Here is a 14,689-nt window from a genome sequence, read left to right as displayed (position 1 = left end):
TATAAGAGTTTTTACCAAAGATATAGTAATTATTTTCATTAGCTAACACTAAAGGAATCCGAATCATACAAAACAATAATAGTATAAAATTCACACATGTTATTAGTAGCTTTGAAAACCGGTCCGAAATCAATATGTGAAAAAAAAACTTCTATTTACATCTGATATATTAATAATTATGTTTTAAATCTATTCAAGATAGCATAAGCCATAAGGTTGTTAACTTTACTATATCATTAATGTCCGATAAAGTCGCGCATCTTTTATTATAAGATAAAATATCGATGTTTAGTACGTCACAGGCAAATCGTGTACGCGGTCCGTTTGTTATTTGCCCCGGTAAATCGTAAAGACTCAGAGAACTGAATATCGAAGGAATCACAAATTTAGGTGTTAAATTTGAGTATTTTGCAAAATTTGCAGCCAATAAATAATCGTGAACTGACAACTGATGACAGTGTAACTACTAATGAAATGCCACTTTTAAAAATAACCAAAATATAACGATTCTTGGCAAATTACAAATGGGCAGTGTTCATGATTTCCCGGTGACATTATCGAAGGAACATTACGCGACGTAAAGCGATCTGCGGCGCCTTAAATTTGCTTCGACTTACTTTGATATATCGATTCACCTTTAGAATACATTACACCAATAATTTACCGGTTGCACGTCCTTTAATGTACGTAATTATATCTCAGTGTAATAAATCTATGTTATCTACATTAACACCGATGTAATTACGAGATAGACTAAGAAACTATCCCGCTTCGGTGTAGAGCATAATTTTTAATACAGGATGTTCGGAAGTTATTAATGCAACTATTTTTTTATTACCTACACTTGAAACAGGCAAAGTTATTAATGTAAAATATTTTAATTAACGGCTGAAACTTTGTTAAAAATTTAATATACATATGCCTTACTATACAACATTGGTTACAAAAACTATCGATGATTAGGATTGAATAATGCTATTAAGATATTTTAAAAACATGGAAGTTGTTATACTTACATAGAAGTTTTTTAAGAAAGTAAATATATGGATCAGTATAACAGAAAAATACGAATTAAAAGCAAAGGCGGATTTCCTTTATAAAAATCCGTATACATTCCTAGTACTAGATCGTGAATTGTAGGGATTACTGAATCGAGTTCTCACATTACGGGCTACGGGCGAATTCCGCCGCCCGCGCCGCCATTTCGCGGTTATTTCAAATCGACCACCGAGTTTTTGTTGTGCGCCGTCCGTCCGTAACGGCCAAAGTAAATACTTTTTACGACTATTTGTTCGTTGTGTGGATCATGTGCTCGCGTTTTGACTGCACATTGTTTTTATATTTTATATTCATCTATTTTTATTTTTAATAACATAATTCAGTTGTTCGTGTTTGTGTCGTGTATGCCAGCAGAAATGTTTAAAAGGTTTTAATATGTTTATTTTCCTCTGTTGTCGCGGTAGACTTTTTTTAAATCCTCCGATGTTGTTAATAAACAGTGAGGTTAGTAATAGATTGATAGCTAAAATCTTGTCCGGACTCTGTGTATGTAGATACATCACGTTTCGAAAATACGATCTGTAACTTCAAACATTGTTTTATACTCACAATACTTTAAATTATCATGCTAACTTAGTTTTAATTTAAATCATCATACTAACTTAGTTTTAATTTTTACTGTTTATTTATCTTAAGTGAAAGTAATCGTGCAAATGCACGTGACAATTAAAATGTAATCACAGCGCCCGACAAACGTTTAAAAAACGATGGAATTGTAGAATAAAAATATTACATTCAACATCGTTAACATAAGCGTAATACGCGATCAAGATAAAACGAGCCTGTGATCGTGCGGTAACCAGATTGCAGTAAAAGCAGCAAATAAATGTTGCCGCACATTAACATATAGTGTCAGTCGGTTAACTTTGAGACCTAAAATTGTTGTATTTTAGCGTTTTAGTTGTACACAACATGCCTGTTATCAAGAGGGTAAAACAGCGAGGCGAGAAATAAACAGTCCAGTAACGCTATAGTCACACGCAGAGACAGAACAGTATTGTTTTTCAATGTTTAAGTTCAAATAATAGTTAATACGACACTGTCTACTGTTCTGCCTCACTGTTCTCACCTAGTGTGAAATTGTCTTAAAGGTAGAGGGGAAAAGACGGTTACGATTGCACCATTATTTTACTTGTAAAGACATCTTCTAGTCAAGTCTGTGAGGCAATATAAATGCTACGCGTCTAAGATAATGTGCGATGTCAATTTTAATTTAACTTTTGTTGACATTCTTTAAGCTAAGACGTTACATCATAGTATAAAGTAAGTTCTCCACGAGACACTAGTTACGTCAACATTATTGCAGACTAACTTACAAAACAGTATGATTTTTCGTTCAGATTGGGGCTCGAAGACTGCCAATATGGACTAGGGCTGATGTGTTTGGTGTGACCATACCCTTATTGTACTCGCCTTAAAGTTCTTCGATAATACGAGAAACATTGTGAACAAATCTGCTAAGACCATTAAACGGCCACGAATATTCAAGATGCCTAAAAACGTGCTGGGAACTCTCGTTGCACGGCATACAGACGTAAGGAATTATTTTTAATGTGTAAACGTGAGGTGCAGGATGTTTATTTGCGAACGTCTGGCGAACTAAAAAGAACAAGAACAAAGAATTCGGGGTTCTTTTGTGTGCGCTGAAATTAAGTTATCTGATTAAAGGCACCCCACGATTTTATGTTTCGGAAATATTCTTTATTTTTTTTTAAATAAATCAAGACAATTGCAACTTATAACCCTTTGTAATTATTACGTTATGTTTTTATAGAATGATAGTAAAATAAAATATTAAAATAGTATTTTTAATAATTAAACTAATGTTGTGATGAGCTGTAGTTATTGCTAACAGTTCACTTCAAGAGGCCAATTCTAAAAAAGCTCCGAAAGCATTCTTAGTTGACATTAATTAATATTAAATCGTACATAATATAAGATGTACTATGCATATTTGACGTAATTCCCACACTCAGGGTACTTAATTAGGCTAAAGTAGTAGCTGAAGTAGCAGTGTATTCGCTTTTTATTTACATGCATCTACTCTAAGCTACAAATAGGTGTACAATTTGTATAAATAATTTTGTATGAATAAATTAATTATGACAACGATACGAAATTATTTAGCTAGCACAGAAATTTGCCATTCAATCACAAATTAAGCATTGCATACAACCAGGTTGGTTGATCTGAACCAGTATGCTTATGTCACACGTGGGCGGCTCAGGCCTGTCGACAAAGGTTGGTGCGGACAATGACAGTCAAGGTAAACGACGCTAAATGTAATTTTAATTTTCAATTGATTGTAATTAATGTTACTGTTTTTAATACTCAGTGTAGACTTGTTTATGTCTAAACAAAGATAATAATAAGAATCGTACTACATTAGGAATAAAGAGTGGAAAAGTATGTTTTGTATTCGTATATTGAAATTTCTGTCAGTTACTTAACTAATCTTTGGTTTTAAACATATGTTGGTATAAAACATATCGTCATCCTTAACATCTTTGACAAAACAGAGATAACAATATGTTTTAAACGGAAATTGGTCTCAGAAGCTCACGGTAAATCATTCGATGATAATCAGCCTACCAAAATGAGCTTTCTAGTAAATGAATGTCTGATTGTTCTCATTTTTAAATTTTAAAAAGCCGTGACATATGTGCCTTAGTTTTGTATATATGAGAGGTTATAGTTTAGAATTTAGAATAACTAGTATAACTTTACATATATCCTTACCAGCGTTTATTTGTGAGTTATAAATCCATGTCACAATCATAACAAACAATAAATCATTAACACCAATTAACAGTATCTATGTCCACTTCGACGATTCCGTGTCCTGTATTGCCGTCTACGTTAAAAGTTATGATAAAATTAATTGCGATTTCTCTACATCTTACTTTACTAGTTTTAACGGAAGCTGAGTACAGACGAGCTCAAAATATGCGTAACGGAATAACAAGCTTAATTAAAGAATTAATTTTATTCATAATCCTTTTACGTTACAGGATGATTTTGGATATTTAATTTGCCACTAGCTGTCGCCCGAGACCCCGTCCGCGCGGATTTAAAAAAAATAATTAGTAGCCTATGTGTTCTTCCAGACTATATTACATTTATGCCGAATTTCATTGAAATCTGTTGAGTCGTTCTGAAGAAACTTTCAAGCATTTGCTTGATATTTATCCATCCATCCACTTTCGCATTTGTAATTAGTAAGAAGTGAGATTAATGTTCTAAAAATTCGATATGACAAAATTGTTCATAGTTAAATTACTTCTCACCGAACTGAATAGCAAAAAAACGTCCTTGGCTGTACTTCTCTTTTTTTGTCACTTAACAAAAAAATCTTTTACTAACCTTGCATTTCATAGCCAGGACCAGTTGGTACCTATGCGCGGTCAACGCGTCCTTGTATGACCCCTGGCTGAAGTAGGCAGCGCCGAGGTTGCCGTGCGCGCGGCACTCGCCAGCTGTATCTCCTAGGGACTTGGCGACGGCCAGGTCCTGTTGCATGTAGTTGATGGCGGCGTCCAGCTGACTGAGCGCCCAATGAGCTGAGGATAGCGCGCTGAACACTGAACCCCTGCAAACAAGAGTTGATGAACACTGAACCCTTGGCAATAAGATTCGATGCTAATTTATAGAATAGAGTTTATATTTTGTATTTTTTTCATCGGTACTGAAAATCTTCACTGATTAAATAGTTTAAAAGTAACTGTACACAAACTTTTCTAACAACTAAAAATTAGTATTCTTTAACACACTATTTTTCACTAAGTGTTGAAGGGCCCTTAGTGTAGTTTTAACCTAAAAATCGACTGCTATAACAACTTAATCATTGAGTAGCAAGTGTAAAAGGGATTACCATAATATCAAGATACTATTGTGTTATAATAAGAAAACTTATAAACAAATCAACGATTCTGATTCCTGCACATGTTTGTATAGCTGGTCTAGATATTTTAAATCTATTAGTAATAAAATCATACCACGTCAACACACTTGTCTCACAAAGTACGAGATAATGCACAAATTTTGACTGCGGGTAGAAAAAGTCAAACAACAAAGGGACCGCCCGCGGCTTCCCGCGAGGCCGGTTCACGTAAAGCGATTAAAGGGCGATGATAAATATTTTAATTCGAGTGCCAGCTAATGAATCACTTCGTGAAGTAATTTGAAATATCACTCCACACCTCCGCACTGAGATGACATATTTTAAGAAGGCTAACCTGAGCTTAATAAAAGCTTATGATAGTCTAGTACTCAATTGTAAATTTTTCATCATTGGTTATGAAAAATTGGGAAAGTTAAGGAAAGAAATAATTCATTAATTGTAAAATTGCCCATGCTAGGCCCACTGTAGTGTAATGAAAATGATATTACAATTCAGAGTTCTTTGATACAGACAAGACTTTTAACAGAAGTTTTTATTGTGTGGTGCGTATCTTTGTATTGTGTATCTTTGAATTGCAACAGAAGAGGAACAAAGGTATGAATATTGTATCATTATTTTATATTAAAATATACTATAAAATGATAATGATATATGAAATATAACAATTTCGCAATTAAATGAAGTTAATAAACTCTATTATCTGCAGTCTTTACCTCCTACACTACAATAGCATACAGTTATCTGATGTTTTGTACGTTTAAGAGATGTTATCAATTCAATGGAGCGTCCCATACCGAATTGATACCTCGTCTAGCTTCTCAGTTTCACTTATCTGTGTAACTTCTTTTATTGTTTATCGTCAGTCAACTGTTATCTATGTAGATAACAATCGAAAAAATAAATGTCCTTTAAATGTGTTCTCGGATGGGACGTATTAGGGATGGGCTGTTACTGTTCGATGACATAATTATCGATTTTTGTAGTCGCCTAAAGATAGCTAGAAGAATGTACTAAAATGTTAAATGATTTGACTTTATTATATGCTGTAAATGTTAGGCATATTGTAAATGTGCAAATAAAAAAATAACAGTTATCGTTTAATTCAATATTAACGCGAAGTTTAGCGTTTATTTTTACAACATTATTATTTATTATATTATTATTATTATTTATTATTACACCATCATTTTTTACTTAGTCAAATATAAATACTGAATGTAGTGTAATAATTAATAAACTTTTTATCCTACTAGTTAGCGACGGTCGAGACACAAAATTATTATAAGAAGGGTGATTTTACACCAGAACGCGAAGAAAGAAACAATGCTAGATATCTTGCTTAGCAAAAACACCTTCAATAGTAATTTAATCGTGAAAATATAAGCATCAAATCCTGAATGAATAAGTAACATTCGATATAAGTTGAATTAAAAATCGATTCCTATCGATGACCTGTACATCCCTACGATAAATCGGTTACGTATCGATACGGTTTCAATCCATCAATGGGCGATAAGATTGGATCGAGGTGTGGGTTTCACGCGGGCCCTTATTCGCCGGCGACAATTTTGGGACCCGTTGAAGTGTTTAATGCGCTAAGTGGGCGCGTATTTAAATGGACCCCATTGTACGGGTCTTTATTAAGGCATTCAATAATGTTGCCGTCGTGTTCACTTTGTATTTGAATTATTTAAATCTTAGTTTAAGAGTTAAATAAGCGAAACTTACAATTCGAGATCGGAAAAAACAATCAACTAAAATATTTCATCCTTAATTAAAGCTTTTTCTCAATTATATTCATACTTAAAAATGTCTATACTTTGTATTTTAACTTGTTTTGTGTAAAGCTAAAACAATATTCATTTAAAATGTTACTTCAGGACCATAAATAAGATAGGATATTCGCGCCAGCCGACCAAATATTCAACCCTTTATCGGTTCAGCTACTTTATGAGGCTATTAGGAGCACCGTTAATGACCTCACAGTTTCATTGGTTAGCGCCTCGCTAGCCGTAATATCTTATTAAGTTAGTGATCAATAGGAAAGGTCTATAAAATTGTAGATAACATTAAGTCCTACGAATTCTCACAAACAGCTTTTGCTTGTATTTTCAGCGCAGCATTCATGATTACACATAGATTTACAGTGCTATTGATGCAACTGTAACCTGCAAAGGTAAAGGAACGTTCACGTTAAAATTGTTAAATTATTTTTAAGCCAGAAAATATCTTTTAAAAAGAGATTTCAAGTACTTTTAAAGCTATTAAGACCGAGACAAAATGCATAGCTTAAGATAGATCGAGATGGCGGCGAATTATAGACGCCCTCTGTTAGACCTATTGAAGTTTGGACTTCTATATCTTTACGTAATTACTTCTCGATCTCGTTGCGTAGTACCGGTAATTTTAATATTAGTAACATTAGTTTTGATTTCCAAAATACATAAGAGGCCACTGGTAATAATAACTTGTGCATTGAAAATAAAGCAATTGAATTGCAACAAAGTTTTATCATCACCTGCTACACGTCCACAAAAAGCTCCTTGTAAGGAACTGCCATAAAGCTCTGATAATTGATGTCTTAATTATGTTGATTTATATTCGCATACAGCGTGCTATTCAGTATTTAATACTTTACATTTTGATTCACACTTTGAATCGTGCACATTCGCGTCAGGGCTGCTCAATAACGAGTCGCGACTTTTAAAACAAATCAGTTTAATATTAACTAATCTTAATAATCTTTAACAATTGTTACTCTCATTTAGTTATTGTAATGTGTTTTTTGACAATTAAACGAACTGAATTTTATACAAACGTTTTTAATTTTAACATTTTATACGTACGTTATTTTTAACAAAGTAACGTACTTATTTAATAAAGTTTTTTAAAAGTTTAGCTTTGCACGGAAAAAAGTCGTAATCACTTTTAGAAGGGGCAACAGTAATTTTGGTTTATTAAGTAAATTCTACTAATTTTTACTTACGTTTTGCCAGATATATAATAATGTGCATAAATTATAATTTGTTGAAATCTGACAGATATATTTGTATTATAGTTTATTTGTAAAAATGTAGTTGCTGTTTTAGTACTTCAGAAGCCCTGTCCTAATAAGAGTAAGAGAAACGGCTTCCAAGCAAAGATATCCAGCTTCATTAATGGCGTAGAGTTATTATTTTTAATCACCGCTCGTATGTAACGAGTTGACAGTGGAATAATTTATATGTACTTAAGGGTACGGTTATCTTTGGCGGAATTTCGACGTTTTGATTTATATTAAGCCGAGTCGGGAATAAAGGCGGCGTACTCCTCGAGGAATATCCCGTATCAATTTAATGAGCCTTGCAGATATATAAAAGGAATTTTATTGATAGAAATACAAATCATTTAATTTAGACAAAAAGTTCATAAAGACATGCCGGCATTGTTTTATTTAGTTTATTTTTATTACAAAATACTTATAGACCCGTTAGTTGTTGCAAAATCTATTATGTTTCTTTTGACTAATATTTAAAATCACGCACACTAAATAATGCTACTTCTACTATAACTCCTTACCTTAGTTTTAGGGAACATGATCCTATCCTCAGGGCAGCTTCCAATACCGTAACCGCGGCCTGGTACTGCCCAGCGGCCAGCAGTTCTTGACCCACCACCTACGAAATCACTTTATTAATATGACTTGAAATTAATATCCCTAATATTATAAATTGCATTTGATAGTAATAAATTAATTAAGAATGGCTTAACTCACGTATAATCTTCCGGTGACGGTACCGACTAGTTTCGGACCCGTCGGGGGTCCATCGTCAGTGAGAGACGCAACGCGACCGCGAAGATCTCAAAAGCCGTTCTTAATTAATTTATTATAATGTCTCACGAATGTTTAAATAATTTAATTGCATTTGATAGTAATTGCATGTTCAATTAAATTAAATTTATATCACAAAAAATATGCAAAATCCGGGATAAATCATCTCAGTGTCTTATTCCTTACTAAAAGTTAACAAAGTATGTATCTGCAACATTTGCTTTGTTAAGTTTATTTATGTTATGTTTTTTCAATCTATGAATAGTTGGCGTTGTATTGTTTTTAATCTGTAAATGTTTATTTTCTATCACGATAACATCACGCGGGTTGGTTTAAAACATAATTTTACAAATCTACCCATTTACAATAAAATACTTCGTTTTAAACTTTCTTCTTAAATATTTCATGCACGCATCGAAAACAAATTAAAAAAACATTCTTATCTTTTAGAATTTTATCTTATTCAATATATTTCTGTTCAAAGTACTTTTATGTAAATTTCAATAATGTAAATTAATATGGAAACACCTTTTTAAACAGTTTAGTTCGATTTAAATAACAATAAATATTTTTATATTGAAATAATTGTAATTCAATTTACGATGAATGTTTTCAATTAGCCATTTCGTTGACTAAACTGTTTATGGATATGGATGCTTATTCCAACAAAGGCTTCCTGGAAACTACGACACGCATAATGTAAGCCTAATTTGGTTTCTGAGACCAAAATCCCTGTTTATAATATAGTTATTTTTGTTTTGTCAGACAGGGATGACTATATGTTCAATACAGAGAATTTGATTTCAGAAACCAACGGTAAGTCAATAATTTGTTTCATATTTACGCTTCAATAAGATGTCATTTTGTCCGTCCATCGCATCTCTGTTATAATGAACTGAGATGAGAATTTGAGTATCATTCGCTAAAGCAAAAAAAACGCAACGAATTTTTAAGAACTCATCTTTCGATGCTTTGATCGACGCCGTGAAGCATTTAGGGGGATTTGGGCGTTTCTCTGTTTCAAGAAATGTGATGGGTTGTTATACATTTGTTTATATGGAACACCCATTGTGAGACACATACATCGTAATTGCTGTTATGAGTGATTTTTTTTCAGTTATTTTTTTTTATAAACCGTCATATGTGACGGCCAGTTCGACCTTATTAGTAGATAGTAAGACCTATTTGGTGCTATCAAAGCGGTTGAATAAGTATATGTTATTAATTCTTGGAGACCAACCGGTTAGTTTAGCCAAAAGTTGCGTTGTAAACAATTTTGGTCCGAATTTAGTATTGTATTGTATTTCTGAATTTACATATATAATATAGGTACTATTCGCTAACTGTTGCAGTAAACAAGAGTGAATTTGTATTACATTGTAAATCCCAACATATTATTCAATTTAGCGTCTCGTTAATGTCGGCCCATTTCTTTGTCTACGACGCCATGTCTACGTCGCCGATCAACTGTCCTGCAGATTGTATGTAAATGCGAAGGGGGTTCGCGTATTTATGGCTCTTTGATCACTCAGTCCCATTGTCCGAACTAACTGCCGCCAAAAAATGCCCAGACGTCGGACAGGGAGCGGGCGGCATATGCAAATTGAACTGGCCCGTGTAAGCGGGCCTTTAAGCTACGCATACCGAGATATTCGATTATCATTTAAGGTTCTTAATAGTAACGATTCTTTTTTTTTTCGTTAACTGTTAAATACAAAGAGTACCAGTACCTTTAATATTATAGTATACAACAGTCAATAAAACCAATTTTTACTATTTAAAATATAAACATTCTGCAAATTGTTTCACAAGCATGCTTGGTATAAGTAAATAGATCATTTGATTAAAATATTGTTGTATTTTATATCTAACAATTTAACATTTCGTTAGAAAACAAAAAAAAAAATTAAATAGAATCCCTTTCCAAAAAAAGCTTTGAACTTACTGTATACGTATATAATACGTTTTTAACATACTTTCCAAGGTGTGTAACAATCCTTATTTCGGTAACAAAGTACACGGCATTATTTTATGTATCGCGTCCGGCCTATTGGGTATCAGATCACTCACAGCTCTCAGGAAGTCAAAAGCCGGCTGTTTAAATTCGACAGACAGACAGACTCTCGATCATTTCCTACCAATTTAAATAAATGAAGCGTATTTTTTTACATTTCATATGGAAGTAAATTATCGTATATTACGTATTCAGATGTCATTATACAGAATTATTCAATTTAAATTATATTTATATGCTGGGTTATCTTATTAAATTATATAAATATATTCAATACCTTGGTTTCTTGTTGAATATTTCTTATTAAAAATCATATACTTAAGTCGTTCAAATAATTATATCATAAAAATACAAATGTAAACAGAGGAATGGCTTTCAAAAGAATAACTTATTACTAAAAACAAAAAAACTGTAACGGAAACTTACAGATATCAGTACGAACGGCGACTGATCTAACTTCATAGCCTCCAGCTGCCTGAAGGTGGGTTCCAATGTGACGCGCAACGGGGACTTAAGGGACGCTTCCACCAACGCTGCGAGCAGTTGCCGTGACGTCGGCTCCACGCCCAGCCCTGAACTGAACGCGGCCAGCGCCTCTCCGTGGCGACCCAGGCATTGTAGAGCAACACCTGGTTACAATAAAACTAGTGTTTAATTAGAAAAATAACGATAACCTTAGAAGTGAAACAGACAAACTAAATTTATTAATTATTAACGAATATATTATTACAGAACCGGAATTTTTAAAGTCACATTATAATTGACTTCAACAAACATTAAAATTATTGACTGCAATGTAAATTTATCGTAAGTCAGTAAGATAAATGTGTAGAGCGTCTAAGCACGCAAAAAAAGTGAAAGCGGGGTTATTGACAATTTGCAATAGAAAAGCGGAAAACGCAAACCGTATGCAATAGCAATAGCATGCATTACAATTGCATCAGAATACTGTTTAATTATTCGAATCATTGATTACTTGGTGATATTTTTTCTCATTGGCATAGTTGATTAACTTTCAAGGAAATATAGCTTCCTCGATGTGATGTGTTTACTCCACAGATAATTAATTTAACGATGAAAAGACAAGTATATGTATGTGCAAATTGATATGGTGATCATACAAGCGGACGGACGCTTTTTAATTTACATGTCTTTGAATTCATACAACTTTCATACTTCGTTTTGTTTTATTTTCTAAAAAATTTACTAACATTATAAATGTGAAAGTTTGGATGTTTGTTAGAAGTTATCCCCGGAACAGATTAACGGATCTTCATAAAACAAAATGACACAGATGTAGAACATAGTCTGGAACACATAGGCTACTTATTACGTTTTTTTTTTAATTTCGCGCGGACTGAGTCAGCTAGTAAGTATATAAAAAAATATGAGTAGCTGTTTAGAACGTCAATTTGCGGGATTTTTTCTTGTAGGCATAGGCATTTTTTTATACTAAATCCAACAACTATTTGATATTATTGTGTTTGGACAAACGCGTTACGCGAATTGAATTTCTTATATAGAAACTCTTTGAAAAACTCTATTTTATTTTTTAATAAAGTTCGTATTAAGATAATTGCAACTGTTTACCTTGTCTGTAGTAAGCCTTCGGCCAGTTAGGACAGAGCTCCCGCGCTCTGGTCGCATCTTGCAAAGCCGCCGCGAACTGGCCCTGCTTCAAACGAGCTGCAGACCTATGGCATTTAAGATGAAGATGAAGATGAAAACCGTATGTTTTGTTTATAAATGGTTACAAACTTTTCAGCACATTTCTATATGACTAATGTCTTCGTTTATCTCTGATAGGAAAAAATATTAAAATACTTCTTTGTAAGTCAGAGAAATAGAATTTTTGGTTAGTTATACGCTAAATATACTAAATAAATATGTTACAAAGTAAATATGTTTAATTTTGTTTTTACAAATTGAGCATCCATTACCTGTTACTATATAGGATGTGGTTGGCGGGGTCTAGTGTTAACGCATCAGTGTATAGTGCAACAGCTGTTGAGAAGTCACCGGCTTGGCACGCCGCGTTAGAAGCGCGTACTTTTTCAACAAACAGAGCTCTCGACGCTGCCCCTAGGGACGCAGAGCCAGTTGGTTCTACCTGCAAATAGATTAATGGCTTAAGACCTGAACAATTTAGTACCTAGTACCTCCAAGGTAGTGAGGAATAAAGAAATAGAGACTTCTAATACGCATAGTTGAAGTAGAAATGATGGTCGATAGACAGTCGAAGGGTAGATAGACCTCCCATATGATAGATCAATTGGGTCATAGTTATCTGTGGTCGTTAAGTAACCTTTGTGACTAAATCCTTAAACATAGTAAACGTGTCTTAGTAAAATCTCTCTCAAATCATTATAACCACCACTTCCCATGAGTTTAAATGCCGTGGCAATTTCTGGATTACCGCAATTAGCCTCAAATTCGACGAGCAATAAAAGGTTTTGATTTTAATTGGTCCGGACATTTATGATCATGTTGATTTAATGTTTTATTCCTTTATTGATGATTTCACTGACCAAACTGGATTTAATTTGGAGATAGTGGCGTGTGAATTTAGACAAAAAAAATACGTTTACATTTTCAAAGTTTCTCTAAGAATCTATTTGTTTACATCATTTCAAAAGTCACTTTATTCTAATGTTTGAGTAATTCTTTTGCATTAAAACACAAAATACTCTAGAACCCATAGCCATTTTCCAAGAAACTGTATAATAAAACCTTTCATAAATATTTACAAATCAAAATGTCCTGTGTCCCCATAACAAAGGCATAAAGGGCTCCAGGGCCGGGCTCATAATAAGTAGGTAATAAAAAGACAATGTCGACGTGCTACTGAATTCCGTAGCCCTCAAAAACCGGTCAACCATTGACTTCTGTTCGTGTGCCACGGATTCTACGTTTTTTGTGTCACACTCCTAGCGATCTGATGACAGGTTTAATATCAACATATTATATAGACTTCATTTGTTTCTTTTTTGTAATTTAATCCATATTCATATTTTTATAATAACTTTCTTGGACAAGGCAAATAAGAAAACGAATTGATACATAACCCTTTGTATCTATTTTGGTATTATATTGGTTCACCCATTTACTCTTTGGTCATTTTTACAAGGATTGAGAGAGAATATGAAAAAATCATTTGAATAAGTACTTCTACTAACTTATATAAGTTTATTTCGGTTACAAATTACAACCAAAGAGATAGAGTAGGTATCAGCAGAAGCGACAGAAAAATCTCTGCTTACATAAAATAATATTTAATTTTATTGCTTTAACTCCAAGCTATTAGTTCATTGTACTTAGTGCTACTAGATCGCTGTATTCAAAGTGGAAAGTTATCCGTTTAATACAAACGCCGACTTATTTGGAACTTATGCTAGAATGGAAATACTCTAACACCAAATACGGTACACTCTTATCCATATTAAGCGTAGTACCTTAAAAATAAAGGTCCACGTCTAAATTTGAAAGGGCGTGAGGCGTTACCACCTGCGTTATCTAGCGGACCGCATCGGAAGCGAGATTATTTTTTTTCTCACGAACCGCATTCTCTTACCATACCATTAAACATCCAGTCACATGACTGTACGTCTTGCGCGCTGTACATCGCCGCGTCGCATTATCCTGTCTGACTGTCCTTTCCAAGTAACAACGTAATGTATTGCGTGAGACTTTTAAATGTTGTGTTCGTGTTTTTGTACTGCTTGTTCATAAATAAGCGATAAATACGCACTTTTACCTTCAACTTGTTGATATATATTGGTTGTAAGTGTAAAAGCCATACTGCTTCAGGAAATTATATTAAACTTGCCAACTTGCCACTGAACTATGATATATAAAAGCTGACATATTTAAGCTATATAATTAAAACAGAGCAGAAAAGTCATGT

At 33.5% G+C, this 14,689-nt stretch overlaps 1 protein-coding gene across 1 annotated transcript in view; it reads right to left on the bottom strand.

Moving 5' to 3' along the window:
- The window catches only part of LOC106707375 (tetratricopeptide repeat protein 28), a 52,685-nt gene that overhangs the window by 17,537 nt on the left and 20,459 nt on the right, over positions 1-14,689 (bottom strand). The window contains exons 3-7 of the mRNA XM_045683085.1: positions 12,726-12,895; positions 12,376-12,479; positions 11,212-11,414; positions 8,519-8,616; positions 4,423-4,648 (exon numbers count right to left, since the gene is read on the bottom strand). Coding sequence (XP_045539041.1) covers positions 4,423-4,648; positions 8,519-8,616; positions 11,212-11,414; positions 12,376-12,479; positions 12,726-12,895 — 801 coding nt within the window. The remainder of the gene's footprint in view (positions 1-4,422; positions 4,649-8,518; positions 8,617-11,211; positions 11,415-12,375; positions 12,480-12,725; positions 12,896-14,689) is intronic.

The sequence above is a fragment of the Papilio machaon genome, chromosome 21, assembly GCF_912999745.1.
Source record: "Papilio machaon chromosome 21, ilPapMach1.1, whole genome shotgun sequence".
Taxonomy (NCBI): domain Eukaryota; kingdom Metazoa; phylum Arthropoda; class Insecta; order Lepidoptera; family Papilionidae; genus Papilio; species Papilio machaon.
The sequence above is the reverse complement of the archived record's forward strand: the minus strand, read 5'-3'. Positions and strand labels throughout refer to the sequence as shown.